Here is a 21,946-nt window from a genome sequence, read left to right as displayed (position 1 = left end):
CCACTTGCATCCGAAGAAGTGGGCTGTAGCCCACGAAAGCTTATGCTCTAATAAATTTGTTAGTCTCTAAGATGCCACAAGTACTCCTGTTCTTTTTGCGGATACAGACTAACACGGCTGCTACTCTGAAACCTAATAAATTTAATACGTTTTATATATACATACTCACAAAAACTCCTAAAAAGTCAACATAACACACTGACTATGCACATATCAAACACACCAATATTTAATACTTTTAACCTTGGCATTTCTGGATACTTTACAAAAGCACTTTCCTCATTTTACAAATGGGGCAAGTGACTTGCCCAACTTTATACAGGAAGTCAAAGAGAGAGCCAGACACAGAATCCAAATTTTCTGACTCCAATTCTTCTACTCTTCCCACACGACCATCCTGTCTCCTGATAAACAGACACACTGATCCTGTAAATCCTGCATTAGTCCTTACTCATATAGTTCGCTGTCCCATTTACGTCAATGAGGCTAATCCAGTGAGTAAGGACTGTTCGTATGAGAAAGCACATGCTGGATGTGGCCCTGTAAGAGTTGGGGATCATCTACATACAGATGTTGCCCTGGTTTAACTGAAGGTGTGATGTCAAACCAATCTACTTAAACCAGTGTAACTTTGCGTTTAGATCAGGTCTTACATTTGCAAATGCAAACATCCAAACGAATGTGCAGTCAAGATCTATTGAAAGTGATTAAGGTGGAAAAAAGTGCTTTAGCCACTTTTACATCACGCTCCACCTTATTTTATTCCCCATTCACTGTACCTGTCAACCACCAGTTTGTGGACTTCCTTCCAATTCTCACTGTCTCTGTCAGTACCCATGGCCGGGTTAAGCTCCTGGAGGGAAACGCCTGCCACATTCACTCCACTCCAAACAGCCACTGTAATACATGTCAGAGAGAGCATGTAAGTTTCTGTTACAATTACAATTCCTCCCCACTCCACTTTGTTCATGTTTTGGCCTTTTATTTGATAGGCAAAGTAGCAGCTAAGATGGTATTGTATCTGTTATTATTTCACTGTACTGGGTTCCAAGAGCTCTGGTAGGTGAGAGGGGAGAATGCTATAAAATGATTAGCATCATACTGGTCAATATTTTTATTACAAAGCTCTCTGCCCTTTGAAGGGTTAATAACTTGCTCTTAATATTTATTTTGGGTTGAAATCTGGAAGACAGTTACTAACCCTAGGAAATGGATATTTGCCCCAACTCAACTGTCTAACCTCTAAAAATGTATTTATTTTAGATATTGTTTTGGGAGGCATTGGCAAAGTGACAATAGAGAGAAATTAGTGCTTGCTGATCCACACAGAGGCATTGGGGTCTGCCTCCATGAAAGCTGCTCACTCATCCTCTTGTCCTGAACATAGAGAGTGCAACACATCTATCTACAAAGGAAGAGGGTTCCTGTGAGCCCCAGAATGGCAATTCCCTCATATAGCACAAACTTCAGTGGTGAGGGAGAAGTATTCCTCTGATCCATTAAGGTCCGGGGAACACTGATAAATAGGGAGGGGAAGCAGCCATACACAGAAGCAGTAAGTATGATCACGAAGTGTTTGCATACAATCAACCAAATTCTGCTCTCGGTTATGGAACTGCACACTGGTGTCTATAAAACCCAGATGTGGGTCTTCTGTTTATTATTATTATTCTCTTTAAATAGTATTGAGAAATATACACCAAAATACTGTTTGTATTTGACTTAAATCAGAACTTCTCAGCATTTTTGGTGATTTACAGTAACAGAAACTCTGCTGTTAACCTGCCAAGAATAAATATTGCAGTCTCAAAAGAGTGTTATTCCAATCACATGCTGTAATACACAGGCAACTACTGAGTGACCAAAGGCAAACTGAACAATAACTCTTAAGGTTCAGCTTCAGACAGAAGAAAGAGTTGGCATTTTCAAAACAAGATTTAACTACATATCTTCCATTATTTTTAATGGCAGATACGTAGCTAAATCCCATACATTCCTTTGAAAAGCATTGTTATGGGACACAGAGTTTTTTTTTAATTTATATATTTATAAAGGCCAAAATTAGCTGTTAGTGATCCATAATTTTACACAGACCACCATAAAAGAATATGAAAAGGGGAGTGGGTATGACTTTAAAAAAATAAAACAACTGTTCAATCATTTGAGAAATTAGCTCTGGTTCTCCCACATACACACAAAACAGCTGACCAAGTATCAGCACGTACCAGCTCTTTCAGGACTTTCCCCCACTTTCAAGGCATTAGCTATTTATCGGTCTCTCTCAATCCAAAAGACAGCAGACGTGTTCCTTACCGCTAGAATCACCATGTTCTCCTAAGATCCAGCCATGGCAGCTGGTGGGGTGGATGCCAAGTTTTTCAGCCATCAGATGGCGAAATCTAGCTGAATCTAGATTGCAGCCACTTCCAATCACACGGTGTTTGGGCAGCCCACTTAGCTTCCATGTGACATAGGTCAATATATCCACTGGAAAAGAGAATAAAGACAGTGAGTTGGTTAACTTAGCCATATACAGATTTACTTAAATTACTGCCTTAGTGCGTGTGACAGGGTAGCCTCTTACGAGTCAGAGAAACAGAGTGTGCAGCTGGGTTCACTTGTATAAAGCATCTCGTGCCTAACCGGAGTAGAGGATAGGACGGCTTATCTCACTTGTGGAATGTTGGGGCCCTGTCTGCAATTATAAAAGCCATTTTTTAAGGAGTTCACTGGAGGGTATGTCCTAGAGGCTAAAACCAGGGGAGGTTTCTCCTTGGTATGGCTGGAAAGAGATTGGGCCCCGTGGACACAGGAACTGAGTTAGGCTACTTAAATATTCCCGGGAGTTTGTTGTGTTTGGAGATCTTGCCTTCCACTTGAGAATCTAACTTAAATGTGCCTGAAGTAAATGGATTTATAATAAAACATCTGAATTTTCAAAGGCACATTTCTTGTTTCGTATAATTTGCAATATATTTGGTACATGAAAAACAGGATACTTCTGCATAGAACTGTCTTTGGATGAGGACTGCCTAATTTACATCATGGCACTAAGTGACTTCTATGCACTAGACTGTATGGTGCTACTATATTTTCAGGCAGCTCAAATTAATAAGCTATTTGGGAATGGTCCAAAAAACCCCAAATACATAACAAACTAAAGGGGTGTGAAGAAAGGTACAGAAACTAGAACAGTATCCGAGAAAGACAGGCAATAGTAATGACAAGTCCTGCCTTAGAACCAAATGACTGGATTTCAAAGGCCAATAATTTGTTTTGGGAGTTACATAACTTGCAAAACTCAGGTCCCAAGTGCCCGTAGTGCAGACATGGTACAAGTTATTGCTGCACAAATGACGGCCCATCTCCTGATCGGCCATGGCTGCACAAACAGCCACCATGAAGATTACTCCTGATCCTGTCAGGAATTATCTACGCAAAACAGGGGGCAGAATGTCAGGGGTATACATCCTAACCCATGTGGACCAGGCACCCAGATCCACTGTAATATACCATCCATAGTTCCAACCACAGAAGACGGGGAAAGTAGGCGCTCTACAAGTTTGGAGAAAGCATCGGGCACAGTAAAAAAAGGGCAACACACAGTTGTCCTCTCCTAGCCCTTTTTTGGCCTGAGCGACAGCCAATTTAATCTTTGAATAAATTTTATAAATAGGAATGTGAAACTCATCTATATAGAGCTGTTATAGTTGGGTTTCACCTACTGAGGCAGCAGCTTAAAAAACATCAGTGCTTGTGAAATGGTGCACCTCTGGCTCTAGAGAATATCTAACAACGTAAGAATGCTATTATGACACCCTAACTCCCATGCTTCCTAACTGATGGCACATTCTTGTGTGATGTATTGCTCAGCTTGGGTCTAAAGGAACCTGAGCAGAATAGCAGGCAGAGCTTGCCACTTCTCTCTCTCAGGTATTTCTGGTGTCTATAAATGTGGTATTAATGGCCAGGCTCGATCCTCCAGTGCTATATAGTGTGAACATGTACAATTTGTTTAACTAAATCTTTTGTATCCTAATGCATTCTCTAGTATATATTTACTTAAATGTTTCTATTCTAACTTTTCTTCCCCAGCTGATCTCAGTTAAAGCTAAGTTGAGGAGTGTGCGGAACCGAAATCCAGGATGTCTAAAGTTTATCCTCAATGCACAAACTTTTCCTGAAACTATATTCAAGGAAATTTTTAATTTTACATTTCAGTATTGTTTTTGTGATCAATGAATGATGTTAATACATTCTCAAGCTGGATTTGTCATTCAGACAGATAGCCATATCTTTGCATCTGGATGCTTAGGTGCTCATAAAAGCTATAATTAAACAAGTTTCCTAAAATGAATTATTGAAATTGCACCTTCTTTCACACTCATGGGGTTCTGCGCCAGGCTGCTTAAACCATCAGCAGCTTTTAAGCCAATATACCTAGAGCTCTGAAACATAATTAATGTCTAGCAGGGTTTTCAAACAGTTCAAGGTCCTGCGTACACAGGGCGGCCACAGTAAATGTAAATCATGTTTGCATTTCACCACTAGTAGTGGACACCACAGAACTCTCTATACAGAAGACACACATTTCTACATACTTCCTACTGTAAGTAGGCAGAACTTCAAATTAAAAGGCCAGTTCTACAAAACTCATGAATTCTACTTTGTACATTAAAACACTGTTTTACCTGGGTTGGAAACCACAAGGATGGTGCAATTGGGACTATACTTCATAATCTGAGGAATAATAAATTTGAAGACATTCACATTCCTCTGGACCAGGTTCAGGCGACTCTCCCCTTCTTGCTGACGAACTCCTGCAGTTACTACCACAATCTTAGAATTAGCTGTGACAGCATAATCTATAGAGGAGAGGAAGAAAAATACAGAACACAGCTGAATAAAGTCAACGTCAAGAGCAATGTGCAACTACAGACTGCTCTAAATAGCTCCACATGTGTGTAAAATACTCTGGTTAGAAATGAAAAATGTTCAATCTCAATAGGTCCACACAATTTCTTAAGAGACGGTGTTATTATCTACTGATCAAATCAGGATATAGAAATTTAGGGTTCTGTTCTCAACTTTGCAGTTCCGTAGCTTTGGATAAGTCATTTAGCGCCTCTGGGCCTCAGCTTTCTCACCTATAAAATAAGGTTAGTATTTTCTCCACCTCCCAGGAATTCTGAAGTTTCTTTAATATCTGTTTTATGATTCTTGGTTGAAATCCACTACAGATGGACAGTTCAGTGTTAATTAGGGATGGGAAAAGGAGAAGCGATTTAGATTTTGAAAAATCGAAGTGGTTTCAGTTTTAGCAGAATGCCCCTCATTTGTTTAAATATGTTATCTGCTCTTTTCCCTTAAGTCTTAACCTAAGCCTCAACTTTCACAGGTAACGTCAAGCCCTGAGTTTGTTGCCAGAATGCAAGACCCTGAGTGCATTCCCATTATTGTGTAGATTTACAGTATATCTGTATTTTAAAAGCAAGATCCCAAGTTTACCTTTGTCTGCCACAATCTTATGAGTTTGGAGGAACAAGCTCCCATGTTGCAGATCCATCATTTCTCCTTTTAGTTTGTCTTCCAAAACATCAACCAGAGCAAGCTCATCACAAAGACCCTGTGTGGGGAGTGGAGGGAATACAATATGGACATCACACAAAGGGCTCACTGTGTATTATTATTTTACTATTTTTCAAAGCTTCCTTTGTTGAGTTAAACTACATCATTACTTTTTATATGGAGCTCTTTATAGAGTATATTAATGTCACACTCTGGTAAAGCATCTCTTCTGAATCACTAGACCAAAAATGGGAGCATGGGACAGTTCAGATGGTGACAGTGGAGACACATAAAAACACACTCCAGTAGCAAAAGTATTATAAACCCTTATTAAAGCACAGTAAAAGTTTACGATTCAGGTTACATTTCCCACTTCCCTGTTCAGAGGGAAAAGCCACAAACCCTTACTCTGGAGCTTCCCCTTTGTCATTAAGGCACTACAAGATTTTAGGCTATGTCTACACTAGAGTCCTTATAGTGGCAGAGCTGTACTGATGCAGCTGCGCCACTGTAAGCTTTCTCGTGTGGCTGCTCTATGCCAACCGGAGAGAGTTCTCCCATCGACATAATTAAACCACCCCCGATGAGGAGCAGTAGCTATATCAGTGAGAAGTTCTCCTGCTGACATAGCACCGTGCACACTCCCACTTATTTCGGCAAAATTTATGTTGCTCAAGGGTGTGTTTTTTTCACACACCCGAGTGACACAAGTTTTGCCGACGTAAGTGGGAGTGTAGACATGGCCTTAGTTATTTACTTAGAAAAATATGCTGAAGTCTCTGTACTAGTTGTAAGAATTACATTCTGCTCTATATCCAAGCAAGACAGTATTTGCCCCAGATTTTTGATGGAAAACTCACATTGCTATCAGTTACCTCAAATTAACATTCAGTGACACAATACTGCTTCAACCAGCTTAATCAAAGTTTTAATTAAAATTGGACATGGTCAAAGTTTTCACAAAAAATATTCACCATATTTTGACCAGCTCTAAATCAGAACTGTTCCTAATTCTCCCCACCTGGACTTCTAAAACAGTGTCACTTTGTTAAACTTAAGTTCAGCCACATTTGGTTTTTGTCCAGCAGGGGGAGATTGGGAGATAGTCTCAAAGTTCCCCCACTCCCCAAGCTTTCTGAGATTTTGGAGGGATGATAGACACTTTCTACTTCAATGACTAAAATATGAGATGCTTTTAGGATTTAATCTCCCTCTGGCAGATACACTTGGTTGTGGCAGTGGTGGTTTGGGTTTTCTGTTGCTGTTTTGTTGTTGTTGAAACGTTGGCATCACTTGTATAGCTTGTCATGCCAATAAAAGTACATTGAAACTCTGTTCAGGACTTCTCTCTACTACTGCCCTCTGTGCCTAAGTCCATTTGAAAATGGGCATTTAAGTCACTTAGGTGCTTCTGAAAGCTTTACCCTCAAGCATGCATCTCTGTCTTGTCTGCTCGTCTGTAAAATTGATAATAGGTTCCTGTATCATGATGAGGCTTGACTGGTTAGTGTTTGCAAAGTGCTTTGAAAATAGAAAGACTCGAAACAAACATAACGCGACGCTATCTATATTTCTAAAAGGCATCTCAAATCAGTAACACAGAATATGTGTATTTAAATTTAAAAGTACGTATTTTAAAACCATGTTAGTTACAAATCAATTTATTTTATTGCACTCAGAGCAACTTCTTTCCACAACCAATACCACCAACTATTGCAGAAAAATTCCAAGGGCTTGTACTCGAGTCTTGCTTTATTTTAAAAATCATTTGCAGGGCCAAACTCTGATCTCAGTTATATGAATGTAAATCAAGAATAACTCCAGTGAAGTGAGTTGATTAAACAGGTGTACAACTGATAAAAGTGAGTGAAATCAGAATTAGGCCTATAAAATCTACATCTATGTTCTTTTAAAGATCTAGGACATTTAGGGTATGTCTATACTACCCACTGGATCGGCAGGCAGCGATCGATCCAGCAGGGGTCGATTTATCGCGTCTAGTCTAGACGTAGACGCGATAAATCGACCCCCGAGTGCTCTCCCGGACTCTTGTACTCCACCAGGCTGAGAGGTGCAGGCAGAGTCGATGGGGGAGCATCAGCAGTCGACTCACCGCGGTGAGTAGATCTAAGTACGTCGACTTCAGCTACGTTATTCACATAGCTAAAGTTCCATAACTTAAATCGATCCTCCCCCCCACCCCCACCAGTGTAGACCAGGGCTCAGATACCTGATCTTGTGACCCTTATTTATCTAAGGAGACCCAATGAAGTTCGGAGCCAAATTCTGCTCTCATGAAACCAGAGTATATCTGGAATAGCTCCAACCGCTTTGCTGGATTGATACTGGTGTATTCTAGAGAGGAATTTGGCTCAATAGTACCACTCACATGAATAAAGCATACAAGATAAGACACAGATACAGCTTAAATGCTTTTACAAAAAGATATAGTTCAGCTTTAAAGCTGTGGAAAAAGTATTTCAAGTTCTTCTGAAAGAGCACACAGGTCTCAATGACTTCTCATTGCTAACTAGAAGCAGACGTGAAAAACACAACCCCCTTCAAGAATAAAATTAACACCATTCACGTGTATATTAATTGAGATGCTATACCAGAAAAAATGAACTCTGAACTATAACTTCAATAATGTCACATGGACGGTGGTGAATTTGATGTGCTAAATTTTAAGATAATATTGGAAATATTGGGTAAGTGTAAAATTTAGGCTACGGCTTAACTGAAGGCACCATCCATTTTGCGGAGTCCAACAGTCTGAGAGTTCATAAAGCAAGGCACAATTATCAAGATGGCTCAACGCCCACGAACAGTTTGTTACAAACATGTTTTTAAATTCCAACTGGAATTTGTAAGGAAGAGATGCCAATTCTGAGCCGAAATGCAGGAGGCAGCCAGCTTGATGAAAAGTGATGCCATTTGTGCCACTGACAGAGTAGAAGCCAGGTGAAAGGGACTAAATCCATCCAGCTATAAACTGGCTTAAAATTTGTAAGGGCCAATTTCTACCACTAGTTATGCACATGCAACTCACATTGACTTCAATGGGAGGTGGATGCCTGTGATTCCCAGGGCAGAATTTGACGCTGTAAAGAGCTCTTCTCAGGACTATAAACCAGTATGCATCCTTCAATAAAGAGGTTAACAGTCACTTCCACTGGGTTCCCACTCTGCCAGTTTTACAGATCTCATTGCTTTTCCAGCAAGAATGATGCTGAGTTGAGATGGAGAAAGGCAAGCACAATGTGTTTTTTTAAAAAACACATCCTAAGGATATTTCATGATGAATTAATGATTTGGCATGACATTTCATACTTCTACATGATTGAACTGATTTTCTATAGCTATTTGTAACATGAAAAATAACTAAAACTTTTTATTTATGACATCTGTGGGTGGTTAATATCACTGTTTTCCTTGCATGGTTCATCAGTTTCTCCCTTGCTGAGCAGTCTCTTCTAAACATCCACAAGGGAGGAGAAAAACCTTTGAACGGTTTTAAAGGCATTTTAAAAAAATACCCTGATGACATACTATTTTAAAAGCACAGTACCAGAAACAGTGAATTTTCTTAAGATTTTTTTTTTTAAAGTCAAGTTAATAGAAAGTGGATCAGTATTTCCCCCCTAAAATCATGGATTACCCAGTGTTCGTCTTATTATATGCAGATAATATGGGTCCATTATCACAAACAGCAGTGGAACTAAAGTGTATATTAAATGCATTTGGTTTATACTGTCAACAGAGGGCCTTTTGCTAAATTACTCCAAAACTAAAGTAAATGATTTTAGTTGAAGGTGGAGGTTGCATAAATGGAAGATTGATGGGCAATATATTCAACAAATTAGTTCTTTTGCCTATCTGGGTATCTGGTCCTCAGAAAATGGAGTATGGGATAAACATATTCAGGTAACAAAAGAGAAGGCCTCAAATTCAATGCAAGCTGTGTTACATTACATTGGGACTTATGGGTGCAACTTAATTGCACCAGCCTTTAGACTGTTTGAGGCCAGGTGTGCACTGAAATTTTGTATGGTGCAGAAATATGGGGATGGAATGATCCCACAGGACTAGAAGTGATCCAAAACAAATTTCTTAGGAAGCTTCTTCGTCTCCCAAATAATCTCCTAGCTGCTCTTCTTAGAGCTGAGACAGGCACGATTTCTATTCTGTCCAAAGTGCAATACCGTAATACTAATTTTTTGCTTCGCTCTCATAGTATGCACCCACAGCAGTGGCCAAGGCTATACTTAGAGGAACAGATCGGTAGGGCCTGTTCAGGTAAATTTCCTTGGTTAAAGTCTTCTCAGAATTGGAAATGATTAGATTTAAATTTAAAAATGTGAAATCTCTAATCAAGTTGAGATTAGAGGATATTAATAAGCACGGTAGTTGTTTCCATTACAAAGATGTCACCTTGGTTTCCCCTTGTTAAAAGGATTCATGGGTATTCCAGATATTTAGACAATTTGTACATTAACAAATTAAGGAGGGCTTTTAGAGCTCTCTACTTTCAATTTATGCAGACAGCTTATTTAGAAGACAAATATACTGGCACGGAGAAAGGTACCCACCTTTGTCCATGCGGCTCTGGACAGGTAGAAGACTTACCCCATTATTTATTATATTGTAATTTGTATTGCCCTTGAGGTCAAAATGTCTTCCCATGTTTTTGTTCCAGATGCCTTTTTCTACAACCTCTCAGAAAACAAAGTATTTATTAGGAACTGGCAATGTATCTGTGATCCAAGTGATTACCCTATTTCTGTGTTCAGCTGCTAAAATAAGGTAAAGGAAATTGACATGGTGATGTATGCTCTAATTGGCTTATGTTCTTTTTAATTTGTATTTATGGTTATTTCTGATATTTAAAATTCTGGATTTTGTTTTAAGTTTTACAGTAGTATATTGTATTTTTGGTGCATTGGCCTATGGCTAGGTCACTGTTAATTATTAACTTCTCAAATTAACTTTGTGTCCCTTAAATACATTCTAATGGTTTAGTGGTATGGGCATGGCTTTGGGCGCTAATCCTGTAAGCTATTCCATGTAGAAATGGCCTGGAGAGAGTAATTTGCAGGATCAGGTTCTTAGGGTCAGATATTTAAAGGTATTTAGAGGGATTTTCAAAAGTGCCTAAGCACCTGTCTTCATCTTTAAGCACCTATGTACTTTTCAAAATCTGACCCTCAATAAGTAAGACTCCGATTCAGAAAATGACTTCAGCATATGCTTAAATCTATCCCTGACTTCCAACGGGACTTAAGCACATTTAAATTTTTTCCTACAAGGGACTTTAGAGCCAAATTAATCTAAAGATCTAGGTGCTTTAAGTTGCAGATAGGCATCTAGTGAGATTTTCAAAGTAATATAGGTACCTAACTCACCTTGAAATCAATATTTTGGAAAATCCCACCAAGTGCCTACCTGCATCTTTAGGTGCCTAAATAGCTTTAAAAATCTGGCCCTTAGTTCCCAATTTATTTTTCTTATTCTTCTTAAATAAAGTAAGAAAAAAAGGAAACAGCTACTTGCAAACTTTTGCCCTCTAAAAACAAAAGGTCAAATTCTGAGATCCTTACTGAGGTTTTAGTCAGTACTTAAAGAGGCAATGGGAGATCTGCCTGAATGTGGGCAACATTAAACCAGAATCATGATCTGAGAATTTGGCACACAATTTTAGCTACTTTAAAATTCTACAGTGAAAGTTGGACAACTAGGCAATAAGGGCTTAATCCAAAGCCTAGTGAAGTCAATGGGAGTCTTTTCATTTGGGCCTTGAATCAGGCCCTGGATGAATGAAGAGGGTAGTAAGTTGAGTGTGTATAGTTTTGGTGTCTACTGCACATTTCACAACGATCTCTGGTCTGTCTCCATTTAAGTTCTTTCCCCCCCTCTGACGGCCCTGCTATCAAGTAGCGGACTCTGGACTCATTTCCCAAAGGCCTGGAACGTTGGAAGAATCAACAGCAAAAAAAGTTTGGCAACAGGTTGCAGACCCATTGTACACAAAGCCAACCTGGCGGTCTGCAACTTTGGAAAAGGACAATCAGACCTTTTCCTGAACATGAGACAACTATAAGAGAGTCAGAGAGGAGAGAAACTGGGAACAAACACAATGAGAAGACAAGTCTCACGTGGAGCAGAGGGGTTCATTTAGGAGGAATGTATAGAATTAATCAGACTATTCTTACATTAATCTGTCATATTTATCTCCATTTTCACACAAAGAAGTCAATCAGATTTTGTAGCACTATAAAATTTTGATTACTTTAGCTCCATATTGTTCTTGAACTATACCTTTCCAAGAATGCTGATGGCACAGGCCATTCCAACTTGGCCAACCCCCACTACGGTGATCTTATTGTTAGGGGTGGTGGATTCTGCTGCAATTGGTGTAATCAGTTTCTCTTGTAAAGTAGCCATTATATTCTGCAAGAAAAGAGAGACACATACAAAACTCTATAGATTAAACCCAATCACATTTCCCACGTTCTTCATATTAAAAAAAGAAAGATAGCTACTTTAGCCTCCAACACTGAAATTTACAAATAAAATTGCCATATATAGATATACATTTCCAAGTTACTGAAAACAGTTGTTTATATAATCCACTAGGCAGACACATGAGCACTGTTGGCATTGTCCAATTCCATTTCAATAATTACACTCTACCCACCTAAAATTGTCACTTCAATTTCATTAGGATACAATGTACTCTTTCCTCTCTATATGCACTGTTGCTGTGAGGTGTTAAGATAGCTGCTTTGTGATAGTTGCATTTCAGTGGTGGGTTAAGAAATACTTATAAGTTTGTAAATACTTTGAAACCTTCTGGATGGAAAGCACTGAATAAATACAGTGTTCACTTACTTAAATGGCTCCCTTCATTCCAAATACATGGTGATTCTTTTTTGCCTTTGCGGCTTTATGTAGAAATGTTAATATTCCAATCCATTTATGTATAATAAACTGTGCTAGAACTGAGCTAACCTGGCATTCATTTTTATTTAGTGTCAGAGATGCCCTTTGATCAACTTGTAAGTTACCACCACTAAGCCTTGTCTCTTCCTGATTTTCCCCCTTCCCTTCCCTTCCCATGGCAAATATTTAAAGACAGTCTCCATATTCGGTACCTATGTTTTGGAATCACATACACACACTCCAATATATATATTTGCAAACAGTGACCCTGTCCTACAAGCTGCTCCATGAGGGTTGACTCCTGGCCATGCATGAAGCTCCAGTGATGACAACAGGGGATTGGAGCCAGAATTTGTAATTGCTGTTGAGCAACTAGATATCTAGGTGATCTGTGTGTATCAATCTGTGCCAGTCAATGGAGGCAAGTCAAAATTTGTGATTGCCCAAAAGATTTTGGGACCCAAAAATTAGCAACTGCTTTGGAAAATTTGTCCTAATGCTTATGTATTTCTCTTGATCCACATACAAGTCAAGGGCAAAACAATCTTAAAATCAGCTAATACACTAGAGGCAAGAACTCCTGCATCATTTCTCCATCTGTAGAATTCTCAACATACAATGTTCAAGGAAGTATTTCCTAAGGCATACTGGGAATCAGAGGGGGGAAATAAAACCAGACAAAAATATTCATTCTGCAGAAATAGTGTTGTTTCATTCTCCTTCATATGTTGCAGAAATTGAAAGGCGTGTACTGAATGAGTCAGAGGTTTACTGGAAGAGAAAGGATGGTTTCCTGGTTAAGGCATCGGAAGGCTGCCCTGGAGAACTAAATTCTATCCCTGCCTCTGCCACAGAGCTTCTGTGTGATGCTGGGCAAGTTGCTTAAACTAACATTCGCACAGGTGGTCACTATATGCATGTCCTTCATTTTCTGCATGCCTAACATAAGACATGTTGTCCCAAATTTGCAGAAAGCGCTGAACACTCACAACTGCAAGTACACTTGACTGGAGCTTTTTTTGAACATATCAACTGCAATAAAAATGCCAAATATACTGGAAAAAAAAAATCAGGCCCTATTTATCTCAAAATGGATACCCAAAAGTAGTGAGCATTTTTGACAATGTTGGTCTTAACCTGTCTGTGCCTCAGTTCCCCAGCTGTAAAATGGGGGGAATAACACCACCAACTCTTACAAGGCTGTTGTGAAGATAAAGTCATGAGTATTTGTAAAGCACTCTGATTCTAAGGTCCAAGCACCACAGAAACACCCAGCAGGAAATTAATAATGTTGTGTTCAGTGCAGGATTTGGATGGAAGGCAGTAAATAAGGCCTGGGGGCCAGCTACCCAGTCCCTGAATGAGGCAGGGGTCCTGGGGGAAAATAGTATGTGATCATGTCATTAAAGGCTGTCTCAGAAGGCATAGGGAGGGGGGCTGGATTGAAGTTGCGCAGGCAATCTTAATTTTGCTCTTTTCTAACTTTACCAAAAGGATGTCGTGGTGTGTTTTTGTTCGTTTTTTCTTTCCTAACAGCAGAAAACCTGCAAGCTCTTCGGCGCAGAAAGGACCTGCATGCCCCAAATGTGCCATGTAAATGATATTGAATTAGACACTGGCGGGGGGAGACGAGGTGGCAGCAGAGCAGACAGTCAGCGGGGGGCACAGGCGTTTCAGCGGCTGGGACAGTCAGGTCAGGAAGGGTGGAGGTGGCTGCTCTTCGCCTGAGTCACGCGTGAGTCAGGGCAGGATGCGGTTTGCTCTGCGCCTCGCAGGGAGCCCGGCTCTCGCTCCCCCCAGACCCCCTGGAGGTGGCGTGCTCAGCCAAAGCTGCGGCTACGGGATCACGTCTTGGGGCTCCTCTTTGGTGTGGCGGGCCCGGGCTGCTGCCGCCCCTGCCGCCTCCAGGGCAGCGAGAACTCGCCCGGCCACGTCTCAGCCCTGCCCGCCTGCAGCGCCGCGCGGGCCCCGCCACGCACCAGGAGGAGGCAGCGGCAGGAGCGGATCCGCGCCGTGCGCGCGCAAACGCCTGCCCATCTCTCATTCCTCCCTCCCCCACCCCGCCGTGCGCGTGCAAACGCCTGCCCATCTCTCATTCCTCCCTCCCCCACCCCGCCGTGCGCGTGCACAGGGCCCTGCCTCCCCGAATCCCCGGCGCGCGCCCGCCAGGGGGGCGTGGGGTGTGTGTGTGTGTGTGTGAGAGAGCAGCAGCTCGGGCGGCTCAAGGGCACGCGGCTGGTCCTCAAGTCAGCCCGGCCGCTGCACGTGCAACGGGGCCGAGCGCCCTCGGCACAGCCATCCTCCCCCGCCCGCAGGTGCGGGGAGAGCCTGCGTGTTAGCCGGGTGCATGGGGTCTAAAGGAGAGACACCCCGCCCGCAGCCAGGGGAGATTAAGGCGGTGGGGGGCCCTTCACGCGGGGCTCACTTCGCCGGCCTCTAGGCCAGAAGAAAGGGGCGCCGGGGGGTATTTTCTCTTCCATGCCCTTCCCCCCATCCCTGGGATGGAGACACTGCAATGCGATGAGACAAGCGACCCGTCACGTCCATGATCCATCCTCGCAGGGAGCGGGGGGGAGGGAAGGCTTTGACAACGAAGCTGCGCCCTTCCCGAAGGGCTCAATGTTAAGGCCTTCTGCAATGGGGGGGGGTCTGTTTCCTGCCCCCCCCCCATTGCTCTTTAAATAGCAGCAGCGCTGCACTGCAAAGGAGAGGCGATCCCCCCTCCTCCCCAAAGTGGGATCCCATCCTGCTACCATCCCATCAAGCGGCCCTGCGGCTACAAAGGGGCAGGGGAGGGACAGTGCAGCAATGCACAAGGTAGAGGAGAGCCTGACTCTCAAAAGCGCGGGGGTGGGGGGGCTGTACCCCGCCTAGAGGCCCACGTACCAGGCAGGCCCTATGAAAGAGAAAGGGGGGGTTCGTCCTTTCCATTAAAGCCCCTCCCCCCCATGAGCAGGGGCCAGCGCAGCCGTACAGCGCGATACCCACCTGTGGGGATGGCTCAGCCGGGCTGGGACGGATGGCGCAGGAGGAAGGAAGGAGCCGGGCGCAGCAGCAGCCTGTGTCGTGCGGAGCTAAGACAATGTCAGCCCCGGCCGCAAGGGAAGAAAGAGGCGGATCCTGCCCAGCTGCTCGGCGTCGTCTCCTCCGGTTACGCTATTGTGATTGGAAACCCGAGCGCTGCCCGCCCCCCAGCCTCACTCAATCCCCTTCAAGGACACAGGCGCACGGCTGCAGCCTCCCCCCACGTCCCGGCCCCAAATGGGCCGGCCGCTCCTTGAGTCACTTTCAGGAAGGGGTTTGGTCGCCGCCCGTAGGGCTGCAGAAGTGTGGCTCTCTCAAGCCAAAAGTTTTCAGCTGCAAAGCGGACCTCTAATCTCTGTGCCCCTCAGCTGCATGAATGAGTCTTTATAAACCCAGTCCCTACCTCACACCTCTTAGGGCATCCACAAAACCAGTTTGTATGACTCCCAACGCCAAACCCGCCCTTCCTTCCCCCTCCCCCTGCAGGTCTCTCCTTCATTCTGGCTTAACCTTCAACTAGCCTTTTTTAAAAGCCTCTTTCTCCTGTGACAAGTAACTTCATAGGGTAGCAAGGAATTGTTACAGCAACAGGGCTTGCCTGCAAAATCCAGCTACTAACAGGGTCCCCATCCCTGCAGTATCAGTGCCTCAAGCACTAATGAATGGATCCTCAGGACACACCTGTGTGAGAGGGAAGTATTACCATCCCCATTTTACTGATGGCGAAGGGAGGCACAGATTGATTAAGCAGTTTGCTCAAGGTCACCCAGAATGGCTGTGGCAGAGGAAGAAACTAGATCTCCTAAGTCCCGGGCCAATGCCTCAATCCATATCTATTACTATCTGTATTCCAGTAGTGCCTAGAGGATCCTAACTGTGATGTGGGCCCTGTTGTACTAGGCACTGTACAACCATTAAGAGACAGTGCCTGCTGTATCCACGTACGTGTGATGACCCCCATCACATAGTTTCTGATTGTCTCAATAGTATTATTGAATTTCTCCTCATAGCATGCTGGTGAAGTGAAGTATTATCCCATTTTCAGAGGGGGATCTTAGGTTAAGTGACTTGCCCAAATTCATACAGGATGGCTGTGGCAGAGCAAGGAATTTAACTACTGCAATGCCTAAACTCTAAGACCATCCCCTGGTTCTATTGCAGGGGTGGATGGCCAATCTGAGTCTGAGAAGGAGCCAGAATTTATCAATGTACATTGCCAAAGAGCCACAGTAATACGTCAGCTTCCCCCCCCCCCCATGCCCCGCTCCCAGCGCCTCCCACCCACCGGCAGCCCCGCAGATCAGCACCTTCCCCTGCCTCCCCGCACCTCCTGATCAGCTGTTTCGTGGTGTGCAGGAGGCTTGGGGAGGGGGAGGAGTGAGGGCATGGAAGGCTCAGGGGAGGGGGCGGGAAGGGGTAGAGTGGGGGCAGGGCCTGTGGCAGAGCCAGGGGTTGAGCAGTGAGCACCCCCTGGCACATTGGAAAGTTGGCACCTGTAGTTCCAGCCCTGGAGTCGATGCCTATATAAGGAGCTGTATATTAACCTCTGAAGAGCCGCATGTGATTCCGGAGCCACAGGTTGGTCACCCCTGTGCTATAGCTTTTCCTGCTGCAACAGGTTAGACTGTCCACACCGCAGCTCTGTTTCTGACAAATGTTTCTGCATGTCCCAACACAGTTTACAACTGTGGACCGACAATTGTATCAGAAGCATGTGTTAATTTGTGTTTTGTGGTGTGCATCTATCCAACTTGCTATATAAGCTTCTTGGGCAGGGAATCTGATCATCCTCTGTCTTGTAAAGAATTAAGTACATCAACAGCTCTCATTGAATAATAAAAACGTACATCACTGTAGTAATACGAGATGCCTTGCCAGTGGGTTACATTTTTGTTCCCACATAGGAACAAATGCACTTGTATTTTTCATGCTAATAGATATCTGTTTTTACCACTACTGGTCAAAAGAGGAGGGGAAGGAAGTGTTGCACTGAAAACTCAGCAATATCACTATATTGTAACCAGAAGGGTCCAACTGATACAAACATTTGCATTCTTCTCCAAACACTGTTTTCTCTCATGTTCTTTACTTGGTGGAGTAGTGTCTCCTTTCTATGCTTTGAGAGGAGGGAGGGAGGGAGGGAAGGGCACAGCACCTAATAATGTACATTGCCTGTGCCTCTAGAGGAGATGAGACCTTGGATTCCTATTCAGGCATATCTACTTTGAGTTAGCAATGAGCAGGGGCTTCCAGGCTTCTCCTCCTATTAAATAAGACACCAGAGTAAAAGTAGATGAATTTATCCCTCCATGTAAATATGTTGCTTGGCACAGCAAATGATTCCATTGAGCAAAGGAAAAACCTTGGGCCTTTCCAGGTGGTGTATGTGGTGGTTTGGATGAAAAAATAATCAGACCATTCAGTATTCAGTCCCTGAACTGCTGCTTCTGGCTTTCTGAAATAAAGCTATGAATGAGTTACATCAGACAAAGAATAATGGTAGGAAAGGCAGTGAAATTCCAGGCAAAGAAAAGGATAATTTAGCTAAGCACAAGTGAGACATGGATAATTGAACTTTAAGGAAGTTGGATATAAGAGGAACAGGAGGGAGGAGAGATCAGACCAAGATGGCTCTGGGTCAAAACCAGTTTGCTGGTACACATCAAGTCTCTGTATTTCTACTGTCACCCTATGAATATTCACCACTAGATTGTAAATTCTTTGGACCAGGGTCTCTTTCTTATTCTAAGCACAGCATTGGCAGTCAATAAAACAATAGTAATTAAACAGAAGAAAAACATGCCACATGCCAGTCAACCATTAGCAAGACCTTAATGGTTTTGGAGGTGACACAGATTTATTATAGATGTTTATTATAATGGTACTTAAAGGTTCCAAAAGAGATTAGATGCTCAGCCCTGCGCTCAGCACTGTACATACACATAGAATAGATAGTCCAGGCCCTGAAGAACTTATAACTAAATAGACAAAAATAAAGTCAGAGAAATTTTTTACAGATGGAGAATTGAGGTACAGAGAGATCAAATGTGACTTGCCCAAGGTCAAATAAGGAGTCTATGACTGATCATAGTTTCAAAGTCCGGATCTGGGTTTGGCAATCTGTTCATTTTTGATGGAGTACCATTATTAAGAAAAACACTCCAAGGTTGAGGGGACACAGTTCAAATAAATTTGACTGCTACCTTCAGACAATTACAACATCTGGGGGACGGGGGAGAAAGGGGAGGGAAGTATGTGAAATACTTGATTTTGCCTTTACATCAGCTTAATGTTTGTTTTGTATATAAAGCCCTTAGTAATCTAGGCCTGAGATACTTCAATAACTATATTTTCCCCTTGACTGACCTTCTAAGGTAACTGAAGGCAAATGGCATTTCATTGCTCTTTTCCTCACCTGAGGCTACATTTAAATCTGGTGGGAGGGAACTCTCCTCCTGACTTCAGCAACCTTTGCAATGGAACTCCTTCCCTCAGCATTGTAGCCAGAATCCCTCTGTCTTCAAGGCTTGTTTCAAGATCTTTTAGGGTGCTTTTGTTCTACACATTATATTTTGAATTTTATGTGTTAAAAACTGTCAATCAGGAGCATACCCACTTAGCATCCTGATTCCAGGCCCACCCAAATCTGAGCAGGTGTGCAGTGCTGCCACAGCAGCCTGGAGCGTCACTTGGGCACCTGAAATCCAGGATGGAGCTATGCGCCCACCCTTCAGAAAGCTACGATCTGGCAGCTCTGCCTTGCCATTTTCTGAGCTGCCCCATGCGCGTGCCCAGCTCGGCAGGTGAAGCCCTGTGTCTGGGGGCACCAGGGCTAGGAAGAGAATGTGGCGTCGGGGGAGAAGCTGAGCTAGCATAGTCTGTCATTACCTGTCCACCCGAAAGTGGGGGTTCACCCAAATTTCCACTCTTAGCTATGCCACTGCTGTTAATGTGAAGTTTTGTGAATATTCTCTTTTGTTAGTTTTGCAAGGCATTATAGTGAAATTAACTAAGTAAGCCTCATGACATCCAAATGAAATAGGTGGGTAAGAATTTTTAAGCACCTTATTTTACAAATGGGGAGCACTAAAGTGACTTGCCCAAAGACACACACACAGAGTTGATCATAGAGCCAGGATTAGAACTGAGGACCTCCTTTCACCTAACCCCGTACTTGCTCCTCCCGACCACACTTCATTCAAATTAAAGGGGAAAAAAGATCATATCACATCATAAAGAAAAATTCTCTCTGCATGAAAGCCCTGGTGGTTTTCTTTTGTCTAGTATTATTTGAAGGATATTTATTCTTGGCACAGGGCCCAGCTTTTTTTTCCCTCTTAGTTTTTGTTTGAAAATTATACAGCATTCCAGATAGTGCATCCAGAGCTGAGTGTTTTATAAGTCAATTAATCAATAAAACAAACATACAGCACATGTACAAAAGTACATAGTGATCACTGACACTTGAAGCAGGTCCAAGCGGAAGAGTCAGCAGGATGGATGCCTTTACCTGACTTGCATTTCATTTGATGGTTTAAATGAGACCTTTTACTTTATCATAATGGGCCAAAGTGGCCTAAATTCAGTTTCTAATTTTGGATGCCCATCTTTAGGCATAGTGTCTGTTTAGGTATCCCCAAAATATCTGATTTGCACGAACAAATGCCATTTGCATGTGCAAATTGAGCAAGTGTATGTCTGAAAACCATTTTAGGTGTACAAAAGGGGCTTGCTCATGCAGAGCAGAGTTCTGGTGGAGATGGGTCTGTGCCTCAAAGTTTGAGTTCAAAGTGTGCAGACATTGTGATCTCACTGAATACAATTTTTTGACATCAAAGGAAGTTGAATTGAATGGTTATAAAATTTGGCAGATTCAGAGGTAGCAATCAGCTTGTAAGATATAGGTCTAGCTGACAGCCCTGGCTCATTAAATGTTCAGAAAAAACCCCAGCAGCTGCCAAACATAAAAAGCAGTGAGACAAGTGGAGCAATATGCAGCATTGTGTTTACATTACACGCATAGCCTTTATTTTAAAAAGTCTTTAGTATTCATGACCATGACAAATGACCATACTGATGAGTGACTGACAATAAAAATCATATATTAAATAAAATAGATTTATATAGAGTTTTACATTTAGTGCTTTCAAAGCAAACAGAAAACTCCAGAGAAGTAGGTAATTATTGTTCCCATGCCACAAGTGAATAAATGTAGACTTGGCCAAAGTTACACAGTGAATCAAGGCAGCATGAGGGGTTCTGATTTCCAGGTCCTTGGCCTAGCAAGTGAATGCTTTCCTTACAAGCCTTCTTGACTTATCCTGGTTTGAAGCCCTGATAAAGCACTGGTGGGCAGTATGAAAACAGACTAAAATTCATATTTTTAATAGTGCAGTCAGATTTAAATGTTGGCATGTGGGATTATTTTCAGTCCTTCAGATGTTCATGAAATACATGACCTTTTAGATCCTCTTGCCAGTGCAAAATTGTTCTTTTTTGTGTGTGTATTTTGCAATGCTTTGTGCAGCCTAGTACTAGATCAGGCCTGCACAACTCGTAAAGCGGCGAGGGCCAAATTACTCCAAAGAAAACAGCTGAGGGCCGAAACCCCCCGGCCCCGCCGACCCCCCCCCCAGCGCTGCCAACCCCTCCCCCAGCACCGCCCAGCCCCCCCTCCCGAAACACAACACCTCCCCCAGCGCCGCCCTCCCCATGGAAACAACCCCCCAGTGCTGCGGAAACACCCCCCAGCACCGCCCAGACCCCCCGAAACACCCCCCCAGGCCGCCCGCCCTGCAGAAACAAACTCTCCTTCCCCAGCGCCGCCCCACTAAAACAGCGGTATTGAACCTTTGTAATATGTTATAGTGGGCTCCTAAGGTAGTATAATTAAGGTAAAAGAAAAATGTCTTTTTGCTAGAAGTAGCATAAGAGCTTCCCCCCACTTTGTAATCAATTGCCCTGTTGAATGAATGAGGTATGAATGAGGAAGGCATGGAAGGCAGGCACCTCCAGACAGCTGCAACCCTTGGAGAGGGGATGGGAGCCAGACCAGATCAGTAGACCAGGTCAGCCACAAACTCACCGCTCGCCTCCTCAGCCCCCCTTCCCTGCCCCCGGCTCACCTGCCCCCCAGCCACTACCCGCCCGCTCGCCTCCTTAACCCCCCTCCCTCACCCACCGCTTGCCTACTCACTCCCCAGGGGCCGCACAGTGAGCCCACACGGGCCGCATGTTGTGCAGGCCTGTACTAGATGTTGAAAACAAATCGGTCTACACACTTTTATCTCCACTTCCATTTACGCACATGAATTAAGTCTATGTTTAAATTAGCTTTCACATTAAAAAACAAAATGAAAGTCACACTCAGGTCAGTAAAACCAAAAGTCACTACCCTCTGATAGATTTTTGGCCA

The 21,946-nt window shown here is 43.2% G+C and overlaps 1 protein-coding gene across 1 annotated transcript in view; it reads right to left on the bottom strand.

Annotated features, from left to right (window-relative positions):
- The window catches only part of LDHB (lactate dehydrogenase B), a 17,795-nt gene extending 2,127 nt beyond the window's left edge, over positions 1-15,668 (bottom strand). Inside the window, exons 1-6 of the mRNA XM_026652256.1 lie at positions 15,496-15,668; positions 11,884-12,015; positions 5,509-5,626; positions 4,692-4,865; positions 2,314-2,487; positions 780-897 (exon numbers count right to left, since the gene is read on the bottom strand). Of these exons, the coding sequence (XP_026508041.1) occupies positions 780-897; positions 2,314-2,487; positions 4,692-4,865; positions 5,509-5,626; positions 11,884-12,009 (710 nt within the window). The 5' untranslated portion in view covers positions 12,010-12,015; positions 15,496-15,668. The remainder of the gene's footprint in view (positions 1-779; positions 898-2,313; positions 2,488-4,691; positions 4,866-5,508; positions 5,627-11,883; positions 12,016-15,495) is intronic.
- Positions 15,669-21,946: the final 6,278 nt, after the last annotated feature.

The sequence above is a fragment of the Terrapene carolina genome, unplaced genomic scaffold (genome assembly GCF_002925995.2).
Source record: "Terrapene carolina triunguis isolate 2854851 unplaced genomic scaffold, T_m_triunguis-2.0 Scaffold112, whole genome shotgun sequence".
Lineage (NCBI taxonomy): Eukaryota > Metazoa > Chordata > Testudines > Emydidae > Terrapene > Terrapene triunguis.
Note: the sequence above shows the minus strand (reverse complement) of the source record. Positions and strands in the feature narration are given on the sequence as shown.